Source organism: Seriola lalandi, unplaced genomic scaffold (genome assembly GCF_002814215.2).
Source record: "Seriola lalandi dorsalis isolate HSWRI2012SDOR001 ecotype SW California unplaced genomic scaffold, Sedor1 jcf7180002054244, whole genome shotgun sequence".
In the NCBI taxonomy this organism is placed as follows: domain Eukaryota; kingdom Metazoa; phylum Chordata; class Actinopteri; order Carangiformes; family Carangidae; genus Seriola; species Seriola lalandi.
Genome location: NW_019524797.1, coordinates 518,199 through 542,385, shown reverse-complemented (window position 1 = coordinate 542,385; position 24,187 = coordinate 518,199). Strand labels below are relative to the sequence as shown.

Genomic DNA, 24,187 nt, shown 5'->3' with positions numbered 1-24,187 from the left:
TTTTTTTTTTTTTTTTATCTTGAAGAGCTGCACCCAGTAGACTGTTAACACTGCTTCTTCTAACAAACTGATTCTAAACTCATTTACTTTTAGGATCAACGACCCTGCACTAGCTTTTATTGTCCTTTACTGTGGGATTCATCCCAGAACTGTTCAAAGCAGTGTTAAACCTACACAATATGCTGTGAATCTTATAGTCTGAATCTATCAGTAATCTTTTTTTCTTCATGACTTTTTGTGTGGATCATGTAGATAAAACAGTTTAGTTTATAATCTCCTCGTATAAATGCTGGTAACCTCCTGTGTCCCACAAGAGCCGAAGTGCACAACTGCCTCTGCAGTCCAGCAAAAACACAGGATCCATGAGAGCTCAGCGGTAAAGCTCTGCCTGCCAGAACTCAAGCTGCACTGTGGAGACAACCGACTCCTGCAGGATGCTGAACAGAGGGGGGACAGGCAGCTCTCACCCTGACTCTCCACATCTTTTTGTTTCATTTCTTACATGCAACCTAAACGTTCAACCATTAGATATCAGTGTATCTCCAGCTGCAGATGGTGAGGCAGGCTACTCAGCTCAGAGGACAAAGCTAACAGCCTTCTCGCCCACAACAACAGAGTTACAGATGTGCAATTCCTGAGAACTACTAGAGGGTTGGCTTCTCACTCTGTCAGTTGTCTCTAAAGAAAATTATAAATGTCTGGGTTCAAAACCAACTGCGGAAGAATCAAAGGAGTGAGGAGGGGATGTAAGGATAAACAGGAATGAAGATAAAAACTGCAACAAGGGTATTATTCAGTTCTCTGTGCCTGCTTGGTTCTTGTCGTCTAGTTTTGTGCTTGCAAAAATTGTGCTTCAATTAAATACAATCATCTTTTAGTTATGTAATTCTGTTAAAAATGCATCATAAATGTAATGTAAAATTAATGTACTGAAATTAAAGAATTAAGAATAGTCGTTTGATGTGATTATTATGGAAATTCAGGCATCCTTAGAAGCTCATGGTGGGACTGAGAGTTGAACTGCAGAGTTCAAGACATATACATCGAAAGAGAGAAAGTGGGAGAGAGGGAGAAAGAGGTGGGATGGAGTAACAGAGGAGGGGGATAGTAGAGAGATCGAGTATCTGTGGGAGTATAATTAACTCCATGGTCTGCCTCTCTGCAGGCCTGCGGCATACAGCTCTGAAATGCTGATTCAGTACACAGATAGACAGAATAGCACGGGAGGGAGAAGGGGGTGAGGAGAGGGATGCAATGAGAGAGAGAGAGGGGAAAGAGTGGGGTGTTGCAATGAACAGAAAATCTGAAATGAAGCTAAGACAGCTCAGCAGGACGGGTTCTCATAATTCTACATAAAAAGGAGGCAAAGTGTAAATAATGATATTAGTGAGAATAAAGCTGTTTAAATGAATACAATGTAAGATCAAATAGTTCAGTAAGAATCACTTTGCAGTTACAGTGAGTAGATGGTATACTTGAGGCAGGTTATCTGCAGAGTGTGTACTTGACTTTATCAAGTGCTGAGCATTTGCAGATGCTTTAGACAGCAGCATAAAGCCACAGCCTGCATTATCAATAGAACAGTGACATCTAGAGGTGGAACTACGGACATGACCTGCAATGAATTTCTACTGCAGAACTGCTGATACATACAGTTTCCTACTTTATTCCTCTATCTTTGAGACAGAAAAAGAGTACGCTGAAGTCCTCACTGCCTGAGGACGCTGCTCAGTGCAGCACTGCTGCTTGTTTGGGGCAGCTTTTAGCCGTTAATGTGTCTGTGTGAATTAGAGTTTAAAAAACATTTTTGAAAGAAAAAACAGCTGATAAACCAAGTACGGCCAGGGTGACGGTGTTGAAAAGGGTAGAGTGCTGACTCAGTGACAGAGGGAGATAGTTACAGTTGAACGTTGACAGTCTGTCACCAGGCTGGGGGCAGAGGCAGCTCACATAATATATAATTCATCAAGACGAGTGTCAGGTAAACTGGAGACAAGGACAAAACAATAGAACCAATGGATGGATGAATGGAGGGGAGTTTTGTAAGTACTTGGTGGACTGATCCTTTACGGGTTTCTTCTTTAGAAAGATGGTCATTGATTGACAGATTTTGTTTATATGCTCAATTTTTATATTTAGGTTCACTTATAGGTGTTTAACATTTCCTAAAATCTGATTATATTCATAGCTTCACTGTTTAGACTAATAAAAACATTCTCGAGATGAGCAAAAAAGTAATAGTCAGTGTACTTCTAGGTGCAGGTTCAAAGCAGGCTGCTGATAGACGGCTTCGTGTGTTGATACTGAGTATGAGTCATTGTTGCTATTTACACATTTACAGTCTGTTGCTTTCACTATGACACAAGCTAATAAATTGCATTCTTCAAAATATGGCAGCACATGACAGAACAAATGTTGTTTCCTCTGGTTTGTTGAGCAGGAGAGACTACTGGCACTTTCAAAAAGATCCAGTCAACATTTTTAAAAATCCCCCACCCTTAAACAACAGGAGCAGTGCTGGTTCTGTAAATATAAAACATTTTACTGAGTCAGAAATTATAGTCAACTGTTATTGCTTTTCCGCAGACAGCTCTGAGGACTTACCATTGATCTCATACAATATTTATGAATGAATGTAATCAGGATTAAATAAAATGACACAATAAAAGTAGCTGCCTTTCAGTCAGGTAATTTTTAACAGTATTTTGACGAAGTGTGAACATGTTTTTAAAAACATCATATAACAGCCTTGCAGAAGTGAACAATCATAGTCAAGTCCTGGAAAAGTATCCCACATACCATGTAGAACAGGGTTCAATCAAAATAACTAAAGGTCTGACAAGCAGTTGAGGTGTATGCTTAGAGTGAGTTGGCAGTACTTCCACACAGCAGTTCTTCTCTGTCAGCCATGTCCGTTCTCCTGGCCCTGTGCATCTGCGTTGGTTTCAGGTTGATGGTCTTCCATTTGCAGGAAGCCCCAAGTTTTGAGCAGAGCAAAACGCTGAGCAGGGCGAGTGGAAAAGTAGTCCTTCTGTCTCTGAGAGTAGATCTGGACTGGACGAACGATGTCTCTGTAGCTCCAGTCCTGGTGATGCAAATTACACACTGATATGACTTCAGAACCGTTAATTGAACTAAAATCAAGCTGTAAAGAAACTGTGTCTTCAACAACTACCTAAATTAAAATGAATATATACAATATTTCTATCTAATGGCTGTCACATTATTGTTAAATTACCAATAAACACACAAGCTCCACATCCAGGTTAAAGTACTGTAGGTCTCAACAACAGAATACAAGAGTTATGGGGTGCAGAAAGCGTTTGTAAATCATAATATTAGCTTGAACAACTGAAATGCTTTGAAGATTTTAGCAAGACTTCTAACAGAGGGGCTCGATGTAGAAGAAAATAGAAATGAATAAATGATAAATTCCTTAATTAATCAAAAATATCTCACACCCATATTTTATCTTTTTAGTTCAAATAAATTTCAGACAACTGAAATCTTCACAGAAGTGGTGTCCATGGGACAACAAAACCTCCAACACATGGATAGTCTATCTAAAGGCCATCTGTCTGGTTGTGTTTGACATGAAATAGTTTAGTATACCTCTGTCAATTTATTGTGTGCCACAGGTGTTATAAGTGACAGTGCTGAAGTGCTGTACCTGCCAGTGAAAGTTGAAAGCCTCCAGCAGCTGTATCCTGCCCTCTCTGGTGGGCACACAGTCAGGAGGAACAGGCTGCACCATCTCAGAGCCCACCGTCACATCTCCAAACACCAACAGAGCTCTGATGGCAAACCAGCCCCCAAACCTCGGGTGCACACACACTCCAAACATTTTCTGTGAGTAAACAGAGGGAGATCCACAAAACTCAGGTGAAGAGATGAGAAGGGAAATGCTGCTCCACAAAGTATTGAAATTCATCTAGGCAGCAACCGATCAGATTCCACAAAAAGCATTACTTTTTCAGCCCAGGGTTGGTCTGTGACATCAGATTTTTGGTAGTAGAAAGCTGCTCCAGACACGTGAGCTGCAGTCTGTGCCAAGAACTTCGGCTTCCTGCTCGGCAGCATCTCGTAGTCATACATCACATCCACCTTCTGTCCTGGAAAACACTGCAGGGCAGGGAGTGGAGAGGGAAATATTCAGTCACAATCTGATCATGAAAATAGTTGTAGTTACAATCTTTAACTATCTCTAACTAGGTTTGAACAATACAATGATATACATCATGAGAAAAAAAATGCAAGAGAGGATTTTGTCATGCGTTTAATGCTATAATTACATCTACTGGACCACTGTGGACAATGCTGTAGGACTGCTTTCCGACATTTTATGCATTATTGTATTGTATTCTTATCTATACTATATGATTTTTCAATTCAAATTCCGGACAGCTTATATCAGGATGTAGTCAGATAAAAGTCTTGTCTGTCCGTCCCTTTCTCCACACCCTTCACCTGTGAGACTGCAGAGGTGACACAGTGTTTGACACACTGGTCTATGGGGTCTGAAATGCCATGGCAGCCACTCTCCTTCAGGAAGGGCAGGAAGGCTTGTTCAAACATGGCAGGAGTGCTGAGTACCACCACAGCAAGGGTGTCATCAGGGAAAGCCAGGCGCAGTGACGGAGGGAGGACCGAGTTATACCAACCAACCTGTGAAAATGCACAGAAGCACAAATAAACAGCATTTTCAAAGTGAATTGTCTTACACAGTATGAAGCCCTTCTTGCTGTCAAAGCTTCACGCTAGAGAGAAACTAGTGCCACGGTACCTTTAGAGGATAGACTTCAAATCCCAACTTTGGTAACCAGCTTTCTAACAGTTCTGTCACACTTTTCACGTCCAGAGTGGTAGCCGCCATTGTTGCATGTCAACACAGAGTTTGGTATTATGGGTTATGGTGTTCTTTTGTGTCTCCAGTGTCAGAAATTAAGATAGAGTTAAGCGAAAGTTTTTTTGCATTAAGTTGTTCTGACAAAATGGATGGCTACATTACGATACACAATACAATGTGTTTCGGAGCAATTCTACTGCAGTATTTTCGGGATTTTGTGACTAAAGAGGCAAAGAGTAGAATAACCACCTACTACAATACCCAGAATACTCCTGCGGATACGTCATACGCAATCACGTCGCCGTTGTGGGCTCCTGGATTTAAAAGTGGAGTCGCAAGGTTTTCTGTGAGTAGCTTGATTAGCCAGCTAGCAAATGTAGACGTTTGTCATTAAATACTACATATTTTTCAGCAACGCGTTTTACGTTTTAGAGATAAAGCATAAATGATTCAGGATCTTAAAGGCGGTGGTTATTTTTTTCTGCCTACCAAGACAGTAACATGAACGCTAAGAGAAAAGTCGTCATAAAACTGCTGCTAACTGGAATTAGCTTAGGTTATGCCAACAGTTGCTATCTAACGTTTGCTCGGTCCAGTTATATATGACCTTGAAGTGTTTAGAGTGCATTTTTCTGTGTCTTCGACATTAAGCAGGTGGGGGTGGGGTCCTGCGCAGCATCACTTCCAGTTTAAATCTGTAGCTGCTCCTGCAAACTGCAGAGATATTCCCCACGGGACGAGAAGCTTTTTTAAGCAGACCTATTACACTCCCGGAGAGCCTGCACACAGCTACACTTTCCTGAGTAGCAGCTGATAGCTGATAAGCAATCAAACGTGCAAATACCCAGGCCTGCTGTAATTTAATCTCCCGGAAAGTGTGAGAGCCCTTGGCTTGGTTGTTACCTCACCAACCAGCCACAAAACACGTCTAAAGTTACTGCTCTTTGATGTAACATCACTGACACTGTCTCGCATGACCGTTTACACCGTGAGTCGTGACTTAACCGACTAAAACCGATGAATGATGCATTTGCTAACTTCCCTTGATGCATTTCTTTCTAGATACACTCAGACATGAACTGGGACAATCAGCTGAGCTGTATCCTGTCTGAAGCGGATGGCAGCGTTGCAAAGATGAGGGTGAGTACATTCAACTATCATCCTCCTGAGTTATTGGTCTTGCAGGAAATAAGAGATAATGATATATATTAAAAACAAATTATGCTTTTAAAGAGTGTGTGCTCCTACTGTGCATTGTGCTTGCGCATTAAACTGTGGTCTTGTGGTCAGTTGTATATTGTTGTTATTGTAGCTATCAATAGATGGCAGTAATGCTCCACTAAAAATTTAACATGGTAACTTAGTTATTCAGATACGGAGGCGGCGTACTGATACTGAGTGTGGGAAAACCCTCTCAATCTGAAAAATGTTTTTGTCCTCAGGAAAGACTGACCTCACCAGGGAAATTCTCTAAAGGAGGCGAAGGTTGGTGACCTGTTTGAGATTAATGAATATGACTAAAATGGGAAATTACCTATTTGTGTAAGTGTGTAACATTCTCTCTTTCAGACTTCACAATACAGTTCAGGCCATATTATGACAGAGAGTGGTTTGAACTCATTTGTTTTGATTTGAGCCTTTTGTGGGCAACCTACCACACATTCCTCTTCCTCTCCAGATTTGTATCCCATGAGGGAGCGGATTCATGATTCGGATTTGGACCCTCCTGCTCTTCCCCCTCGAGCCCCCCTTCTCCGACAGCCTTCCCCATCTCTCAGTCCTGGTGTGCAGTGGGCAGACCTAACGGCTATCCAATCACAACTCCAGATACAGAGCCAGGTGTGTGATTATTTGTTTAATGAAGCAGGTGTACAATTATTTGTTTGATCAAGTGCCATAGTGAAAATTCAAGTTGCTGCGTTTATGTGATTTATTACAGTGTTGTTAGCAGTGACAGAATTCCACATTTCTGCCTAATGTTTTTACAAGGCAATTGAGTCCCTCACCCAGCACATCCATGACATGGAAAGGGAGAGACAGTCACAACAACGTCACATCCAGACGCTACAAGGTAACTGCTGAGCCATGACAACTTATCTCTGTTTATACTGGCTCACATTGTCCTCATGCAAACACAGCAATACCTGACTCATGTCGGTGTCTACTAGAAGAAAAACGTTCTAATCCAAATCAACTCTGTTTAATGTGGTCACGCCCAAAGTATGTTGCCAGATCACATATGAAAAATAAACAGATGCCAGAAACTCTCAAGTTGCTACATGACTTATTTTGGCACAAATAAATCATTAACACATGATTTTTGACATGTTTGTACCTTCCAAATTGTATTAAATGCAGCTGATTAAACACTTGAATTTGGAAGTCAGATCCAGTTTCATAATTCGAAGTCTTTCATTTTGAATCTCTGACCTGGTAAAAGTCATTCATGTCCACATAGCCACCCATCTTGAATACTGTACCTATTTATTTTTGGATCACTCAGGTATCTTAACTGATCCAAAACTCAAAATAAAAAAACGGATATTACCCCTCTTCATGCCTCACTTTGCTACTTCCCTGTTACTGTCACTGTTTAATTTTATCTACCGCTGTTTTCATGAAAAGCATTGCATACATTTATGAACTGCTGTTGTTCTACTACTCCACTCCTAACCCAAGCTTGTGTGTGCCTCACTAAAGGAAAAAGCTGGTGACAGTTTTATCAGCGGCAGTACTAAAATTATAAAATTCTCTTCCTCCTCCTGCTTGGTTATCTCTGTTTGATAACAGACAATTTAAAACATACTAATTCGTACCTCTCTCTTTGCAACCTGCATGCAACCTCTAGTTTTAACTTTTGTTCCGCACTATCATTTAAAATGTTTAAAACCGTATTGTGCTTGAAATGCTTTACAGTATGTATTAAAAATAACTGAATTGAGTGGTTTAATCACAATAAACAAACAAAACCTTCATGAAGGGGGTAAGCAGGCTATTCCAGCCTTTACTTGGCATTATATGCATATTGGGCATGTCATCTGTTTAAATGGCGCAGATGGGCTCATCAGGAGAAGATATTCATTCATAATTAAACTTATTAATAAATTATTTGGATTTGTCCACAAGCAGGACTCCTACAGGAGGAAAAAAACCCTTACTCATAGAAATCTCTTCTTTTACAGAGGAGGTTCACCGGCTGCATGAGGCACTGAGGGAGAGTGAAAGAGCGAGGGACGAATCAAAGAGGGGCCAAAGTCCAGGAGCAGAGAGAAGGATGGAACAGTGGAGGAGAGAGGTGGGACGTGAGCTGAGCAGTCTTCGGGGACACATCACCAGAGCCACATCGCTAGGCAACCTGGAGGAAAGGTGCATTAGGCGTGGAGCTGTGGGGCATAACTGCAGACTAAACTGATGATAGGTCCAGCTCGTGATTGACATGAAAATATGTACATCTCATGCGGAATTAAAAAAGTCTTTGCTACTACAAAGGCTTCTTGGTGACATTTTAATTTGTTGGAAAGACCAAGAGAGGAAATGAAACACCAGTTTTGTCACCACTTCTTTCTTTGCCCCCAGTTTCAGCTCAAAGCTTCGCCGAGAGGAACTGGAGCACCTGCGGAGAGAGGTGGACCAACTGAAAGCACGGCTAAGTGAGTCACATACTCACACACACACACGTACATAATGCCCTTGCATTGATTCTGCGGGACTGCACATGTCATAAGCGCTGTTGGCCAACAAAGCAAAGGCAGGCACAGTCTTGCTCACAACGTCAGTTCTTTCTTTTCCTTTTGACAGGGAGACAGGAGGAGGACGTGTTCCTCCAGCAGGCAGAGGCCAGAGAGACCAGGAGACAGTACGAACGCAGCTGCAAGGTATACACACATTGTATCACACAAGTTGTGTTTGCTTGTGTGATGTGTGGTTTTTTTTGTCTTTCAGATCCTTAACCTTTCCTTTGTGTGCTTTGTTTAGACACTGGAGGAGCTAACAGACAGCTACAGAACTCACAGCACTGATCTGGCAAAGACTGTTTCTCAGTATTCACACACACAGCAAGAGGTCCGCCAGATCAGGTAAATGTGTGAGTGTGTGCACATATGTGTGTGTCTGAGGTTATGTTTCATCTTTCTATGGATTACATATGTTACATTTAATCTCTTACAACAGAACAGTTGTGTCAGAACTGAAGGAGGAGGTCCGGACGCTTGTTCTTCGAGAACGTGCACCAACACCTTCACTGTCAGCACACACATCAGGCAGGTCTCTCTCCCAATTAAGCTCTCAAACACACACACAGCGTAATAAAACTATTTAACAACATTTTTCTTTCTGAATCAGGGGCATTACCACTCGCACTCCCACATGGTCACAGTAGAAGTGTCAGAGTTGACAGAGTTGTGGAGCCAGACTCAGACTCAGAAGAGTTTAGTCCAACACCCAGCCTGGCCGAGGTCAGCTCAGATGATCTGTCATGGCTGGATGACAAAGAGCCCGGTAAGGATGAATGAAAAAGGCGCCAAAGCATGGTTGCCTTGTGCAAGATCAGCTATTAAAGTACAGCACGCTGAGTCATATTCACCAAATGCTTCTATTATATAATTTTCACAAGCCTTCTGTCCACCTACATGCACAGCAACAGAAACGTGTTGTGACAATTGGATCACACGCTCCATCCAACAGAAAACGTTACATAGGGCACCAGATCGGTACACACCGATGATGGTTTTAGCAAGATGGGACATGCAGTTCCCCCTCCTGTCCCTCCCCCACACATCTGGTTCAACCATTGCTCTGATTAATCTCAGCAGATATGACTCACTGTGGAGAGTACTAGTCTGTGTTTACCATTTGACTATAAAGTTAGATAAAGTTAAATTAATAGGTTGACATTTTGGGAAATATATTTATTCGCTTTATTAGATTTAGATTAGAAGAATCTATGCATGTCTCTGCTGGTTCCCTTGTAATTTCATGTTTACTACAGGGCATCACTGCTCCCAGCCACCAAGTAGTACTGTAAATAGTCCCCATAAAACTGACCCGAGTGTGTACAAAAAGTGTAAAAAGTCACTTTAGTTTTTGTACGGATCTCACAAACCAACAAACATGTTGCAAACTGAGCTTTAGAGGTGAGTGTACTTGTTACTTTTGAACATATCCAGGCTAGCTGTTTTCCCCTGTTGTCAGTCTTTCAATTAAATTTTATTTGTCTAGCGCCAAATGTTGTTAATGTTGTACTATTCCTTTGAACATATCACAAGAGATGATATATTTAAATCTCGAGAAGAAGTGTAGAAAGACAAGAAGAGAAAAAAGTGGACTCTGGAGATGTATAGCACCATTGTGAATAAGTTTGTAGTCCTACTGTGTTCCTCCGCCTGCAGATAAATCAGTAAAGTTCTAATTTCCTCTCCACCAGGCTGTGCAAAGCCAGTTGTTTCTTGCAAAATTTTGTACTGTGTGTGTGCATGTTCGTGCGTGAGTGTGCAAGCGCATGCACTGCTCAACTTACTGACTTACTGTAACAGAAGGTTGATGTTCCCGGAAGAGATTACGATCTCTGGTCTAAATGTTTCCCAGAGTGATTTTGGGCCCGTGAAGCTAGGCTAATTTAACATGCACACACACACACACGAACATGCGCGCGCGCGCACACACACACACACACACACACACACTCATACTGGTACACAGTTGTTATGGGAAAACATTTGAATGTCTTCCAACCTAATCCCACGGTGTAATACAGCAAAGAGGCACTTAGTCACTCACACACAAGTTAACTGCTCTTCCTCTGCTCTTTACCTCTGACAGCTCTGTATCAGAAGCCACGGGTGCATCTGAGTGTTCAGTCCAGACGGAGCAACTTTGCTGGTCCAGGATCTGATCTAGAGGATGGCCATGATGATGATGATGATGATGATAATGATGATGATGATCTCGATCTCCTTGACAACATTGTTAACCCAGATTTAGGATCTGACCTAAGTCTTGATGACCTCTGACCTGTTCTAAGGTGAAGCTCTCTAATTTAATATGGGAAGACATACAGACATTTTTTCTGACTCTAATACACTACCCAAGATGTATTAATGCTTTCAAACTGATTTCATTTGATCAGTACATTTTTGAGTTAGAGTTGTGTTGCAAAACACAAAACTTTAAAAATAGAAATAGCCAGGAAAACACAACCAGCCATATGGCATATTTCCTTTGTTGTCCTGACGGAAGAGGAATGGAGACAAAGAAAGGCAATAGCAGCAGACTTGGCAACGAGTAATAATGTCATCCTACTTGGTATTATTGCTTTTGCTTAACAGACCTGCTTGGATATGATGTGTCCTGAATCAAATATAGCAGTGGGGAAATTTCTTTTCAGTCTGAGAAATTCTCAAATGCAGTTATTTGTGAGAATAACAGAAGTGTGAGATCACACAATCAAACTAGTTTTAATCTTTATTTTGACTTTGACGTGTAAGTGAGTCAAAGTCAGTCTAGTCCCATTCACATCATTTAAAATAGTATTCATCACAAAGAATTGTTTTCCCTCAGTCTAGCTAGTGACGAGGCTGAAGTCTGCAAGGACTGTACACATACTGCTGATAACTGTTGTAGCTGCAAATGTCTTGAATCATTTACAGTAACTATGTCCACATGTGGAGACTGATAGGACGCTGGAGAACAAACTGAAGAGGCAGGGAGCTGTTTTTTTTTTTGTGAGTTTCTCATTCAGAAAACATCTCCTTTTATGATGGTGGATGGCAGAGTTTTGGGTCAGCAAATAAGCAAACACCCTCTGCACCCATGATGCACATCACTGATGATAAATTATAGGTTCTCCCAGAGTTGAGGACAGAAGCACTGTCCTCAACTCTGGTAGGCCAGCTTAACCACAAGGTTTGGTTTGAGGCAAGGCAAGACTAAAAATACTTATGCTTAGGTTTGTTATGATTACAGATTGTTGGGGTTAGGTAAAGGTTTGATGTTGTTAAGGTTTGGGCAGGACTTTCATCTTTGCCCATAACTACAGTGGGATCCATAAAGACACCCCTCATCACGGTGCTTTTGATTTGCAAAATAAAGGCCTACAGTATGCTTATATTGCCTTTAGCTGGTATTTTTCAATTAATCAGTTTGTTGAATAACGAATTTAACTTAAATCTAATGATATTGCACTTTGACAATCTTTGATGACTTGATGTACAGTCATATATCAAGTGTAAAGATTCACTGTACCTTTTTTAGCTGGTGATCATTTGCTGCATGAAATGCTAAGTGTAGCAGAGTAATGGATATTTAATGAGTTTTTCTTCCTGACATAATGCACTCTTAAATCCAGAAGGAATCTGATGAGTGATGGGGTTTTGATTCCTGGTAATGCAGTTGAAGTGAGGACAAAGAGAAATCAAACATCATTAACATCAAGGCGCCCACATCCCCACCCCCACCCCAACCCCAACCCGACCTCCACTGTGATTTCTTTATATATACAGCTCAGTTAAGGCAGTCAAGAGTCCCTTTATGCTGTCTTGTCTGACATGAGTCACACTGTGCCAGGCCTGGTGTCAAGCTGTTAAATATTTCAGCATCCAGACACCCCCCATCGAGGATCCCAGACCACAGTGCAGAGCCATGAGGGAGCTGATGGGCAGGTTAGGTGTTCAGCAGGGTGTGCATATGGTGGCTTGGATCACAAAAGTGACCACAGACACTTTTCAGCTCATCTAACTAGGCAGGTTGTCTTACTAATCAGTAGTGAGCAAAGGAAGACCCAAATAAAAAACAATAAATGGCACGGCGCAGTGACAGCAACAGTATTTTAAGAAACCTCTTCTTACACTCTTCTTGTACAGCTGTTAATATCATGGTCAAAGACATTTCATGAAGAAAAGGGTCATCTATTTGCTGTTGTGGCAACATAATGGCTGATAAATAAGATTGCTGCTTTCTATTGCTGTTTTATTGCATTTGCCAAGTATTGTGTAGTAGTGCTGCAGTATAGCAGTGCACTGATATGTTCATTGAAGGTCTGTTTTATTGTTTCAGCTCTTAACAATAAAAGTCTGTGTTAAAGTTGAAAGAGAGGAGCTTGCCTTTCTGTGGTTGCCTCTATAGAGCAGCGTTGTGCTCTGATTGGTCCTGAGGTCAAAGAGCTGTTTACAACAAACTCTGTTAATAACAGATCTGAAGTGGGAATAAAAGGAAATGTAGTAGAGTATGATTTCAAAATACCTTTAATCATACAACACCAACAGTCCATAAATCACATCAGGCAGCAAAGCCTCATTATGCATTCAGGATACTTTTGACACTTAAAGAAATGGACAAATACAGGACTATACAGACATGTTCACCCCGAAATGAGGAATCTAAATTTAATAGGGGACGTACAGACAGGTGACAAATGGAAAGGAAAAACAAGGATTCAGTGAATAATGCTATGGAGAAGTATTATAAGTTGCTCTGGGGGCTCAGTACTACTAAGGTACTTCTATGTTGGGTTTGCTTTAATTTGTCACCCATCTGTAGTTTTTCATGGCACAAAAACTCTTGTTTTTAAATGTGCTATATAAATGACTTGACAAATGAAGAACAAATACAGCTTTTAGCTCCGATTCATAAGCCTGATTTAAAATCGCTACACATTTGATGGATCAGTTCATAGGCTCTACCTTAAATAAACAGGAGCTGCGTATGTTTTGTATCCATGGGGCTCATTCTGTCATCCTGTATGTGTCTCACTTCCTCTCACATTTTCCTGCACATTTGTAAAGCGAAAATACAGCGTGGTCTATACACAGTAAAATCAATGGAATATTTCTGAACTTGCCTTCTGGGAACAAGGTGCTGTCAGGTCAGTCCATGTATCATTTTTAATGTGTTTGTGTTCGGTGAAAACTATAGGAGCAACTAAGATGAAAAGTTTCATAAAGTTGTCTTTGCATGACGCAGTCATCAGTAGTATTTACAATGCACAGGACAATGCTAACATTGTGTGGAAAGGCCACTGGCCAATTTCAGTCTGCAACTGTCATCGTATGAATGAGTGCCTCATGTTGAACACCCCCAAGGCTAGTCTTCAAACACAGGCAAGTCAGAGCAGCTACCTGGCCCTGAGTGTGCGTTTAAAATGGAATTGCACAAAATACTGGGAATGACTGGTAAATCTGGAAGTTAGTTGGTTGCAATATAAATACAGTATACAATAAAAGCTGTTCCTGTACTGTATAAGGCACTCTCTCCTGGATGGAAGACTCCAGGAAAGAAACAAAAAAACACTGCACATATCAAACTCATAAAGGCGTCAAGGCAGCAGGACCTTCACCACAGAATTTTTTTTTTTTTTTTTTTTTTTTTTTTTTAAATATTGCCTCCAAAAAACCATACATGCACTCTTAACATACTCACACACATGCACACACACTTAAAACACACACACTATTATGCCTGCACTTACTGTACATACGCACACAACTTATTCTCACGCACAAAATATTTGTCCACTTTTTTTTTTTTTTTTTTTTTTCCCCACTCCTGAAAAAGTAAAGTGCAACCTCATTAACTCGATAATCAGGCCATTTGTTTTTTCTTCTTTCATTTCTCTTCTCTGGCCTCTCAGTCAGACTGCTAGACCTTTTGTCTGCTGGACTTTACAACATTAGCGGACTAAGGGAATTAAACCAGAGTCTGGGAGGACAGGCCGAATCTGTGTCCAGGTGTAAATGCCATCACACTGATGGGTACAACTGACGATGCCTTGTGCTTCACACCTATGCTTTTCATCTCAAGGGAAATCAAAATATATTACACAACCCCAAAAGCTGGGCTGGAAAATATTAAGCATACAGTATTGAACAGAGGCGCTGACCTAATTTGTAATTACAGGCATCAAAATACACTTTTTCCAAAGGGACCCCATCTTGGGTGATGTCTTCATTGTCCACTTCAGCTGCAATCATGCCCTTTCCTACATGTCAGTGATCTGGATAAATGAAAGCAAGCCAGAAATTTGCTCACACCTACCCAGGATTCTTTGTTTGCAAATTATGGCGAACGCTGCGGCATGAGCCTGGATTGAAGGAGAGTGTTTGGGCGCCAAATATTTCAGTCATGCTTCCATCAGTAGCTGTACATCGACAAAGGTGTGTCCTCCATCATATCATCCTGCACAGAAAAAATGTAACATAACAACTAATTACACATGATGGTCGCAAGTGCTTAAAATTTAGATAACACAATAGATTTTTTTATATGTTGTAACTATTAGTTTTATAAATAATTTACTAATGTTTTATTAATCTGTTAGAAACCATTAATAAGACTTTATTAGAAAGTCATTAAACGAATACTTATTAATACTGATATTTTGAGAAATTCTGTGATTTGCTTTCATTTATTTATAAAGGAAAAGTTTTCATAAGCTCTTGTGGTGTGCTAAGTCAAAGGTAAATTTACTATCACGTTTCTCACTGTCTAATAAGCCAATGGCAAAAGTGAGTCACTCATTCTGAATTATATTATATGTTTATAAGTAATTAAGGGGTTGTATAGTAATATGCACTGTGGACTTTTATATGTAATACATTTTATAAATATATTTTGTTCTGAATGCTCTGCAGCTATTTTCTGGAAAGTCAAATGGCCCATTGATGTAGTAATCCTGATAAAATTACACAGACAAAGCAAGGATCCTGCCAGAGGAGGAGCAACACCAACCTGGCAACCCAGAAATTGCTCTTATTAATGGCTTTTTAATGCCTAGTAAATATAGCTGATAGAATAACTGATATAATGGATGGAGTGACCTGTAAAGCATTAGCCATTAGTTACAACTCATAAAAGCTTTACAAACGATACCTTATCAGAAAGTGGTGCAGATTTGGTTTGTAGCAAAAAATCTGCAGTCATAGCAAATAAGTACTAGTGAGGTTGTAACAGTATATCTCGCATCTGTGCTGGACAGTATCTGACGGGCTGAATATTTTCACTGAGACAGGACTGTAGCTGTTGCCTGGATGTCAAGCTGTGCTCACCATAGGTAAATCCTGCAGCCTGCGGAACTCCGGTCGGTTGTCTCTTCGGCGCAGTTTGAGGAAGAGGAGCAGAGTGACGATGACAGCAGTGATGATGAAGGCTGACACCAGGCCAGCCAGAAGAGGGTCTAACGTGGGAGACTCGTGGACCATCGTCGCTGGAACAAAAAAAAAACCCAGGACATACTTGAGCAGGGGCCCATTCCTCTGTTAGCACACCATGGCCCAACTAAACAATCTGGCATGCAGAGTTTAACATGGATTTTACTTCGACTTCACATGGTGAAAATAGCAGAATTACAGGCTCTTAAATGGCTGTTTGATGCTGTGACTCAAACTAAATATAGATGCTGCAGCAGCATGTTGAGCTCAAGAGTTCATCATGTAACTCAGGACAGAAATGTCAAACACAGGATAGTGATGTTAACCTTGCCCGTAAAGTGCTTGAGCTCACTGTTGAGCAAGTACATTTATTCATAGAGCATGATTTTAAGATTTTGAATCAAGAAGTTTAAATAGGATAGTAGATGCATATAATAAAGTTTTAGAGTGCTGCTTTATCTCTAAGAACATCATCAGTCTTGGACGTTTTTATGTTGAGGTCTGTTGTGTTTGTTTATCTCTCTGTGGGAGGAGTTAGTGTCTGTGTATTTCTGTATACGGATGTTGCTATGGAATTCTGTTTTGTAAACTTAGCTGTTTTTTTATATCCTCTGGTTGAAAGTAACAACAACCACAGAGTAGCGAATGCTCCCTGTTCCTCTGGCTAATGGAAAGAGGCGAGATGCCAAGCATGGCCTAATAAAACCGCACAGACTGAGAGAATCAGAGAGACTTCATAGTTTGACTGTATTCACACAGGCTGGTCAGCTGAGAAAAGTTTATCAGTTTTTCCTTCCTTTTTTTTTTCTTTCTTAATGGTGTCAGCCTGAGCTGGAAACAGACTTCTAATGGTGGAAAAATAAAAATTATCTACAGTAGATACTGGACACGCAGAGTACAGATACAGAAAGTAGACGTATAAATCATTTAGCAGACAGACAAAGGGGGAGAGAGACAGAAAAAGAAGGAAAACAGAGCATTCTCAAGGCCTGAGTCCCATGACTGCCTCTGTCCCGTTCCCAAACAGAGCCATAATTGTGGAGTGCTTGGTGGTGACAGTGCTTGTTGAAGATGTAAACGGGGGATGTGTGGTTTGTGTGTGTGTGTGTGTGTGTGTGTGTGTGTGTGTGTGTGTGTGTGCATAGAAGCAAGGAAGGACTTGTGCTGGAAAACAAAGCACAGCATTGCCTTTTTCGTAAAGCCAATTCACTTCTGTCTCTCTCAATATCCAGCCAGTGAATAGTCCAGAACACATTTATTTATATACCACAACACAGAAGATGTTATGTACTTACTGTCACCCCCCACGTTAAGCTGGGAGGGGGTATCAGCATGGGCTTTGGCCTGGGTGGAGGTCCTGCTCGGCGGGGTGACGGTGGACTTTGGTTGGTCTTGCGGTCCGTCGGACTGTGAGGTGTGTGGCGATGTGAGTGTGTGCGACTCAGAATTGTTGGGCTCTTGAGAGGAGCTGGTGCTGGACGTTGAATTGGACTGGGTGCTGGTAGGGGGAATGGTGGCAGTGGTAGTGGATGAGTGTACTGTGGGGTGGGTGGGCTGCTTTGAGGGTGGGGTGGAGTCCGGAGGTAGCGATGTAGGATGGTTTGATGTGTTGGTGGGCTGTGTGTCTATGGGGATATTGTGAGCTGTTTGTGAGGGGCTTGTGGTGGTGGTGGTGGTGGTGGTGGTGGTAGGGAGGACGTGAGAAGTGGTGGCCTGGCCCTCGGAAGGAAGAATTTGCGACGATGACGACTCTTCTGTTTTGTTTGCATTGTTTGTTTTGTTTGCATTGTTTTCAGGAGTAACAGACACAGAGGGAGAGACTGTGCTGGTGTCTGGGGAAAGAGAGAGAAAATGTTATCGACAAAATACTTATAATTCTAGATTATTCTGCCATGCTGAAATACTGCATGTATGCAATCAGCATGCCAACACTGACCTACTGCACACTAATGTGTATGCTCGTGTAAGAATGTGATGAATTAAGGGACCAGTTCACCTAAATCACTAATAGAAATGTTTCATCACACTTTTCTAATGATATCTAGTTCATTCATTCATCTGAGGTTTTGAGATATACATCTCTAGTTTTCTGCCTCCACCTAAATACACTGGAGGTAAATGGAGTTTCATTTATGGGACAGCATTTAAAAATTACTGTTAAAAAAAATCATTCATGAGTGTGTTTTTACCGAGACTTCTTTCTAACAAAGAAATAGTCCCTTTGAAAACTGCTCTGTGGATTATCAGCAACAAGGGAATTTTTTTCCTGGAAACAGATGTTTCAGCCACGTGAGCAGCAGATATGGCAATGTCAGTCTACTGGTCAGCCGGTCGGCCCAATGCTCTGGTCCAGATTGAAATACCTTAACGGTCATTCATAGCTTTGAAATTTGGTATAGACATTCATTGACCTCAGAAGATGTATCCTCATAATGTTGGTGATTGTCTGACTTTTTCCTCTACTGCCACCATAAAGTTGGCATTTGTGGTTCACACTGACATGTCCTTATAACTACAACACATTTGGCCTAGAAAATTTGTACAGATATTTTTCTTCTCCGCAGTTATGAATTGTAAAAACTTTGATGATCCCCTTAACTTTTAATAAAGCAACAACATCAGGCCAAAGTTTCAATTTCTCCAATACTTTTATTTATGACCAAATACCTGCAAAATTAATGATATCCCCATTAGCCTCAGCTGTACTTAGTGTTTAGTGCTAATCAGCAGATTTTAGCATGCAAACATGCCAAACTACCTAACTAACTTTAATGAACATGGGGTTTATGCTTAACCTGCTTAATATCAGCATGGTAGCACTGTCATTGTGAGTATGTTAGCAGGATGGTGCTCACATTTAGCACAAAGCATCACTGTGCCTATGTACAGTCTCACAGAGCCACTAGCTTGGCTCTGGACGCTTGTTAAAGTGTAAATCTTCCTGTGCTGTGAGCACCACAAAAAAGAATCCATTCACCTCCATTGTAGTGGGATGGAGGCAGAGGAATACAAGCTGCATATCAAAACCGCAGCTATCTGAATGGCATGACACCACAGACAATATCAGCTATTTAAATTTGTACAAGTGAAAATTGTCTTTCTCCACAAAACAAACTGCCTAAAAATGTGTGCTAACATGTGAATATGTTTATGAGTGTAATGTGTGAATCAGCACAGATGTGTGCGTAAAACGAGAGAGAGAGACAGTGTGTATCTTGGGGGGAGTATTTCACTTCCACCCTTCTCGACCCTTTGTGAAAAGTCACACAGCATTTAATCACTTCTCTCTTCAACAGCATCGCTTCAGTGCTAACTTTTCTGCAAGTATATTTTACCATTGCTCTCCCAACATGATTGCACCTTCTTTAATTAACTCAGTCGTACTACTTTATTTCGCTCCTTTATCTAACACCATCTCTGAAATTCTCTCCCTCTTGTGCTCTAGTTTTTTAAAGACTGAGCTCTTGGTCTCTGTGCCTCTGTTGTGTCTGTGGCATGATTGTTACTCACTCTGTGGTCCACTTCTGGACATGGAGAGCAGAGATAAGGACTTTGTTAAATATAGCTCCTAAACTCTAAGCCACCTGCTGCTTGGCTTCCTATTATTTTCTTCTGAAGTGTGACAAAACTTCCGTACTGACCAACCTCAAACAGACAGATATAATAACCATAACATCCTATCACCTTGTTTTCCAACATCTTCACATCATGTGATTTTTTTCAGTCTTCTGTCATTTCTTATTTATGAAATCTTTCTTATAATCAAGAGTAGAATAGTTACCATTATCTTTCTTTAGTTCGGGTGTCTGGAAGGTAGTTGTGTTGCTGCTCAAACTGCTGGTGCCACTGGAACTTGGGTTTGTGTCAGAGCCATTTAGTGTTGGTGCAGGATGTCTGGTGGGTACCGGGCTAGTAGTAGGTACGGCAGCTGCAGTTGTGTTCTCAGGAGCCGCCCCAGCACCAAGAACACGTTTTACTAATGAGGAGAGGACAGTGCCAAAGTTGGTTAATCACCAATTTCATCTTCAGAGCCATTAAGAACTTATTTGCCTATTACTCCAACCAAACATAGGGCAACAGACAGACAGTGTGTCAAAACCATCTGTATTAACGTAGAGTATACCAGTCAACACAGGCCAGTGTTTATCCAAACAACAATTATTAAAACTGAAAAACAAAAAGAAAAAAAGCTGACTATGTTTACATATTTCCAGCAAAGCAGTGCTGCACTTTAATAGCCTTACATGCTCAGTGCACCACAGTCTTGTATCGATCAGTGAGCATCCTCCCTAGAGCAAACAGTTTAGAGTTTACAGCCCTCCTAAAGTGTTAGGGAAGAAAATAACGTCATATTCATTTTTGCAAACCCAGACTTTCTTTTGCATCGGGAGCTAAATGAAGCGATTCCCAACCGGTTTTGACTCGTGACCCTTTAGAGTGAAGCAAAGTGAAGCTGGTCGCGAGCAATTTCCCCAAGGACTGATGTTCTTTCGTATGTTTGTTGAAAAGTGTTTCCCCATTTTAAAGAAATGAATGAATAAAACATAATTTGTGTAGCAAGAAATGCTGTTTTTTTTCTCATCTATTTTGTTAATCATGTTGTGAGAACACAGATTTATCTTGGGAACCACTGAGCTAAATAGATACAGAAATATGACATTCAAATTACTGTAAAAGATCATTTCAGAGTCCAAAATAAAATGGATGAGGACTGACTCTAACTTTTACTTTGCATGGCATCAACTACAACCCACATGAGACGCAAGTAATTTTCGGTCTTTAAAGTAATATCATTTTAATGAAGGCCTTCCATCTCCTTCACTGTCTCTCTTTCTTCTTCATCTTGATGTCTTTCGCACAACTGTACCAGACTTCATCTCTGTTTCTACCCGCTTCCCTTTGATGAAGACCAGAGCACTAATGTAATGTAATGTCGTTACTGTTCAGTAACACACTGCCGTGATGCCTTTCATTACCTCCATAATCACTCACGCAGCTCATCAGCACACACAGTGATAGAGAGAGAGACAGAAACAGAGAGAGGGAGACCTGTTTGAACTGCTAAATGATTCAAAAACAGACACACATAAATAGACAGAGGTGCCTGGCTGCATAATACTGGCCTTGTTCCCTTGCTTCGGCTCCATTAGAGCAGCCTAGGTCAAATGCTGAGGTAGTATGTCTGTATATATATGTGTGTATGTCTATATATGTGTTTGTGTGTGTGTGTGCAGAGTAGATTTATAAAGAGAGCCACTGTTTTCACTGTTGCTCACTCCTCTGTCCTGATATTACAGGGTCTTACTCACAGTTTTTCAGACCAGTGCAGCCTGTACCTGGGGAAATAGCTCTTGCTCACTTCTTGACCCTGCCAGTTAGAGGAACAGCCAATGGGTTCTCTTCGAGCAGATGTCTGCTGCTGCAACACTCAATGCTGGAAGTGCCTATCAGTAATACCTTCTGCGGGAGAGACTTCTGTATGTAAGTGGTTCTGTAAAACCATGTAGTACAGGTTTCACAGCATGTGACTGGAGATTTTTCGGAGTCAGTAGCGCAGATCATTTTGAACTGATTTTTCCATGTAAGTGGAACTGAAAACAGGACTGAAACATCTCTGCACACGCTGCCCTTTGCCTTTTCATCTCCACTTATTTCAGGTGTTTATTTGCAGCCAGTGTGTGACTTCTCAAGCAGCATGTCATGCTTCTGGTCATACATACATATAATATTACACTGTAAACAAGAAAAGTTCCCATTCTTTTTTAAATCATCCAGCCATAAAAACTCATCCGAAATGTGGGACATTTACCCTTTAACTCATTATTAATCAACTATATATTACAAACAGTCAAAGATGAAATTAACTTTGTCTCTAGTCTCACCCAAATCACATTAAAAATAAAGCATTTCCTCTTCAAGGAGATGATTAAATCTGCCTGTCTCCACACACACTTCCTTTAACTTGCTAAATCCTGCTTCACATAAGCTCTACACTGTCATTATTTTTCATGAGACTATAAATAATGGAGTTCAGTTTTAACTCAAATTATTATTATGTAGAATAATTATTACTATCCAGAAGAGCAAGTTATTGATTAGTCAGAGAGAAAGGCTATCTAGATTTACAGTGAACCAGAAAAGGGTTTTGTCTGTAAAAAAAAAATTTAAGAATGAAGAAAGAGAAATGAAATTGAAGGGTTGAATGTTTATAGAGAATGTTAAAAAAGTGCGATATCCACCTTTCCTTAAAGTGATGAGACTACTACTACTATGAGAATATTTGAATATGTGTCAAAAAGCTCTACCTGTCAAGCATCATGGATTTTGCTTTACTTCAGAACTGTACGTTTATGCAAATACAGGAAAACACAGTCAATATACTGTATAAGGTCTGGTCACAGTATAAACTGAACCTGCTACAATGGATACAGTTGCACTGCTTTTAAATCTATGCATAAAGTCTACATATTCTGTGCTATAGAGGGAAGCCAATTAGCATGAAGCCAGTGAAATGACAGCGTGCTGCTGCACATAGTTAGAGGTGTCATTTATCACAATGTACTTCCCTGCTCATTTACAGCCAATAAATGTCCCCCAGTGGAGCCGTGCTGTTTTCTGTTCATTTGAATTTCAACTCGAGGAGCTGATGGGACAGTTCACCCCAGTAAAATCTTTTCAAATGTCAGTAGTCTCATTTTACTTTTATGTGAGAGGTGATGACAGAGAAAGAGAGAGAGAGTAGGAGGAGAAGGAGGAGAAATAAGTGTTTTGAACAGGTAGGAGAGGAAGCGGAAGGTGTGAGAGAGTGAAATACAGGATATGTGCAAGGTATGCAATTGTAATACATGCAGAAAGAGGAAGAAGGGAAGCGGGGTGGGGTGGGGTCGTGGGTGTCGAAGAAGTGATGTGAAAGACAAAGTGTGAGGCTGCTTGAACAAAAAGCACTATTTGAATAAAATGAAGTAAGTATGAAACTGAACCTTCATTTTACTGGAGATGGCAAAGCGTTTCCCTCTGATGTCAAGGTTTGAAAGAAAACATACAAGAGCAATTCAAATGTACAAATACTCAACTGTCTCCTTATGGCGAAACAAGTACAACTAGTTAACTTACTTACTGTCAACTCACTCCAGCTCTGTCCATTTCAATATCTGCTCAAAATCACTACAGGTGCCTGGAGGCAAGTAAGGTTGGTGTGTGTGTATGTCTCTGTCACAGGCTACATTTAGGGACAAGTTGGATTAGGGTAAGGAATAGGGTTAGTTAATTGGGGCAGCCTGTCCTAGTGGTAGGAGTTAGGGTTTTAGTCTCCAGGAAATGAATGCGAATCTATCTATGTGATGTCCCCAAAAGTGACCTGTGAGTGCGTGTGTGTGCGTGCGTGCGTGCGTGCGTGCGCGTCCGTGTGAGAGAAGATTGCTGGTACAATAAACATGACAATCTCTAGCACAGATTAATGACGTGTTGCCCCAGCCCAAACCGGAACATGTGAAACAATGACAATCCAAAGACTAAAGATGGAATAAACAAAACAAACCAGGACCTACTGTGGTCAGCGGATCCCAAGTTAATGAGCAGCAGCAGCAGCGCACAAAGGGCAGTCCAGAGTTTGGTCTCCATCCTCTCTCTCTCCTCTGTAAGTACTCAGTTAGAAAATGACAAAACAAATATCGCTCCCGCTCGTCTTGTTGTCTGACACTTGTGGCCTGTCACTCTCGTCCACACCCCGATACCACACTTTAATGGAGTAGTTTAAAAATCCCAGGCAGCTGTACGGGCTACTGTCCTACCCACCACAGTCAGCAGCTCTGCCAGTGTATGCGTGGCTGGAGGGACTGAGGGAGGAGGGTGCGCGTCCTGACTCTCTCTCTCTCTCTCTCTCTCTCTCACGCTCTCTCTCTCGCTCTCTCTCTCGCTCTCTCTCCAGAAACAGTGCCACGTGTTCCCTGTTCAAAATAGTCAGTGGGTCTGACTCCGTGCCATGGCACTTATTCAGTACAAAGACTGACACCTACCCACACAGAGCCTGTATATCAGGGTAACAGAAACCCATGCAACTGCTGGGCTACACAATGTGTTACTGTGCATCAGGGCAGATTGACGCACAGTATCACTCGCACAATAATACTTCTCTAGACTGGATTACTCAATGTGTCGGGGACTTTATTAACCTGTCTTACATATCTATATTATATTTACTAGT

General features: G+C 41.1%; 3 protein-coding genes across 3 annotated transcripts; 1 reads left to right on the top strand and 2 right to left on the bottom strand.

The window, feature by feature from the left end:
• Window positions 1-2,521: 2,521 nt before the first annotated feature.
• Window positions 2,522-5,065, bottom strand: mmachc (metabolism of cobalamin associated C). The gene is made up of 5 exons (XM_023404404.2): window positions 4,784-5,065; window positions 4,468-4,665; window positions 3,970-4,122; window positions 3,671-3,847; window positions 2,522-3,085 (listed from the first exon to the last, which is right to left on the bottom strand). Exons 1-5 carry the CDS (start codon window positions 4,871-4,873, stop codon window positions 2,903-2,905), a joined length of 801 nt encoding a protein of 266 aa, XP_023260172.1. The 5' UTR covers window positions 4,874-5,065; the 3' UTR covers window positions 2,522-2,902.
• A 100-nt stretch (window positions 5,066-5,165) lies between these two features.
• On the top strand, window positions 5,166-12,929 carry LOC111653736 (uncharacterized). The gene is made up of 12 exons (XM_023404402.2): window positions 5,166-5,192; window positions 5,909-5,986; window positions 6,289-6,331; window positions 6,525-6,685; window positions 6,836-6,917; window positions 8,029-8,212; window positions 8,423-8,496; window positions 8,645-8,721; window positions 8,822-8,922; window positions 9,017-9,105; window positions 9,188-9,343; window positions 10,664-12,929. Exons 2-12 carry the CDS (start codon window positions 5,921-5,923, stop codon window positions 10,852-10,854), a joined length of 1,224 nt encoding a protein of 407 aa, XP_023260170.1. The 5' UTR covers window positions 5,166-5,192; window positions 5,909-5,920; the 3' UTR covers window positions 10,855-12,929.
• Window positions 12,930-13,067: 138 nt separating this feature from the next.
• LOC111653783 (uncharacterized) lies at window positions 13,068-23,826 on the bottom strand. The gene is made up of 5 exons (XM_023404473.2): window positions 23,532-23,826; window positions 19,766-19,960; window positions 17,280-17,816; window positions 15,883-16,040; window positions 13,068-15,013 (listed from the first exon to the last, which is right to left on the bottom strand). The coding sequence occupies exons 1-5, from the start codon at window positions 23,602-23,604 to the stop codon at window positions 14,969-14,971; spliced, it is 1,008 nt and encodes a 335-aa protein (XP_023260241.1). The 5' UTR covers window positions 23,605-23,826; the 3' UTR covers window positions 13,068-14,968.
• Between the last annotated feature and the right edge of the window lie 361 nt (window positions 23,827-24,187).

Coding starts and splice junctions, on each gene's coding strand:
- LOC111653736 (XM_023404402.2), top strand. CDS start 5,921: ATGAACTGGGACAATCAGCTGAGCTGTATCCTGTCTGAAGCGGATGGC. Junction 5,987..6,288: donor GCAGCGTTGCAAAGATGAGG/GTGAGTACATTC, acceptor TTTTGTCCTCAG/GAAAGACTGACCTCACCAGG. Junction 8,923..9,016: donor CAAGAGGTCCGCCAGATCAG/GTAAATGTGTGA, acceptor CTCTTACAACAG/AACAGTTGTGTCAGAACTGA.
- mmachc (XM_023404404.2), bottom strand. CDS start 4,873: ATGGCGGCTACCACTCTGGACGTGAAAAGTGTGACAGAACTGTTAGAA. Junction 4,123..4,467: donor TCACCTCTGCAGTCTCACAG/GTGAAGGGTGTG, acceptor CCTGCCCTGCAG/TGTTTTCCAGGACAGAAGGT. Junction 3,086..3,670: donor CTTTCAACTTTCACTGGCAG/GTACAGCACTTC, acceptor TTGCATCACCAG/GACTGGAGCTACAGAGACAT.
- LOC111653783 (XM_023404473.2), bottom strand. CDS start 23,604: ATGGAGACCAAACTCTGGACTGCCCTTTGTGCGCTGCTGCTGCTGCTC. Junction 19,961..23,531: donor CTTGGGATCCGCTGACCACA/GTAGGTCCTGGT, acceptor TCTCCTCATTAG/TAAAACGTGTTCTTGGTGCT. Junction 15,014..15,882: donor GGCTGCAGGATTTACCTATG/GTGAGCACAGCT, acceptor TTTTCTGTGCAG/GATGATATGATGGAGGACAC.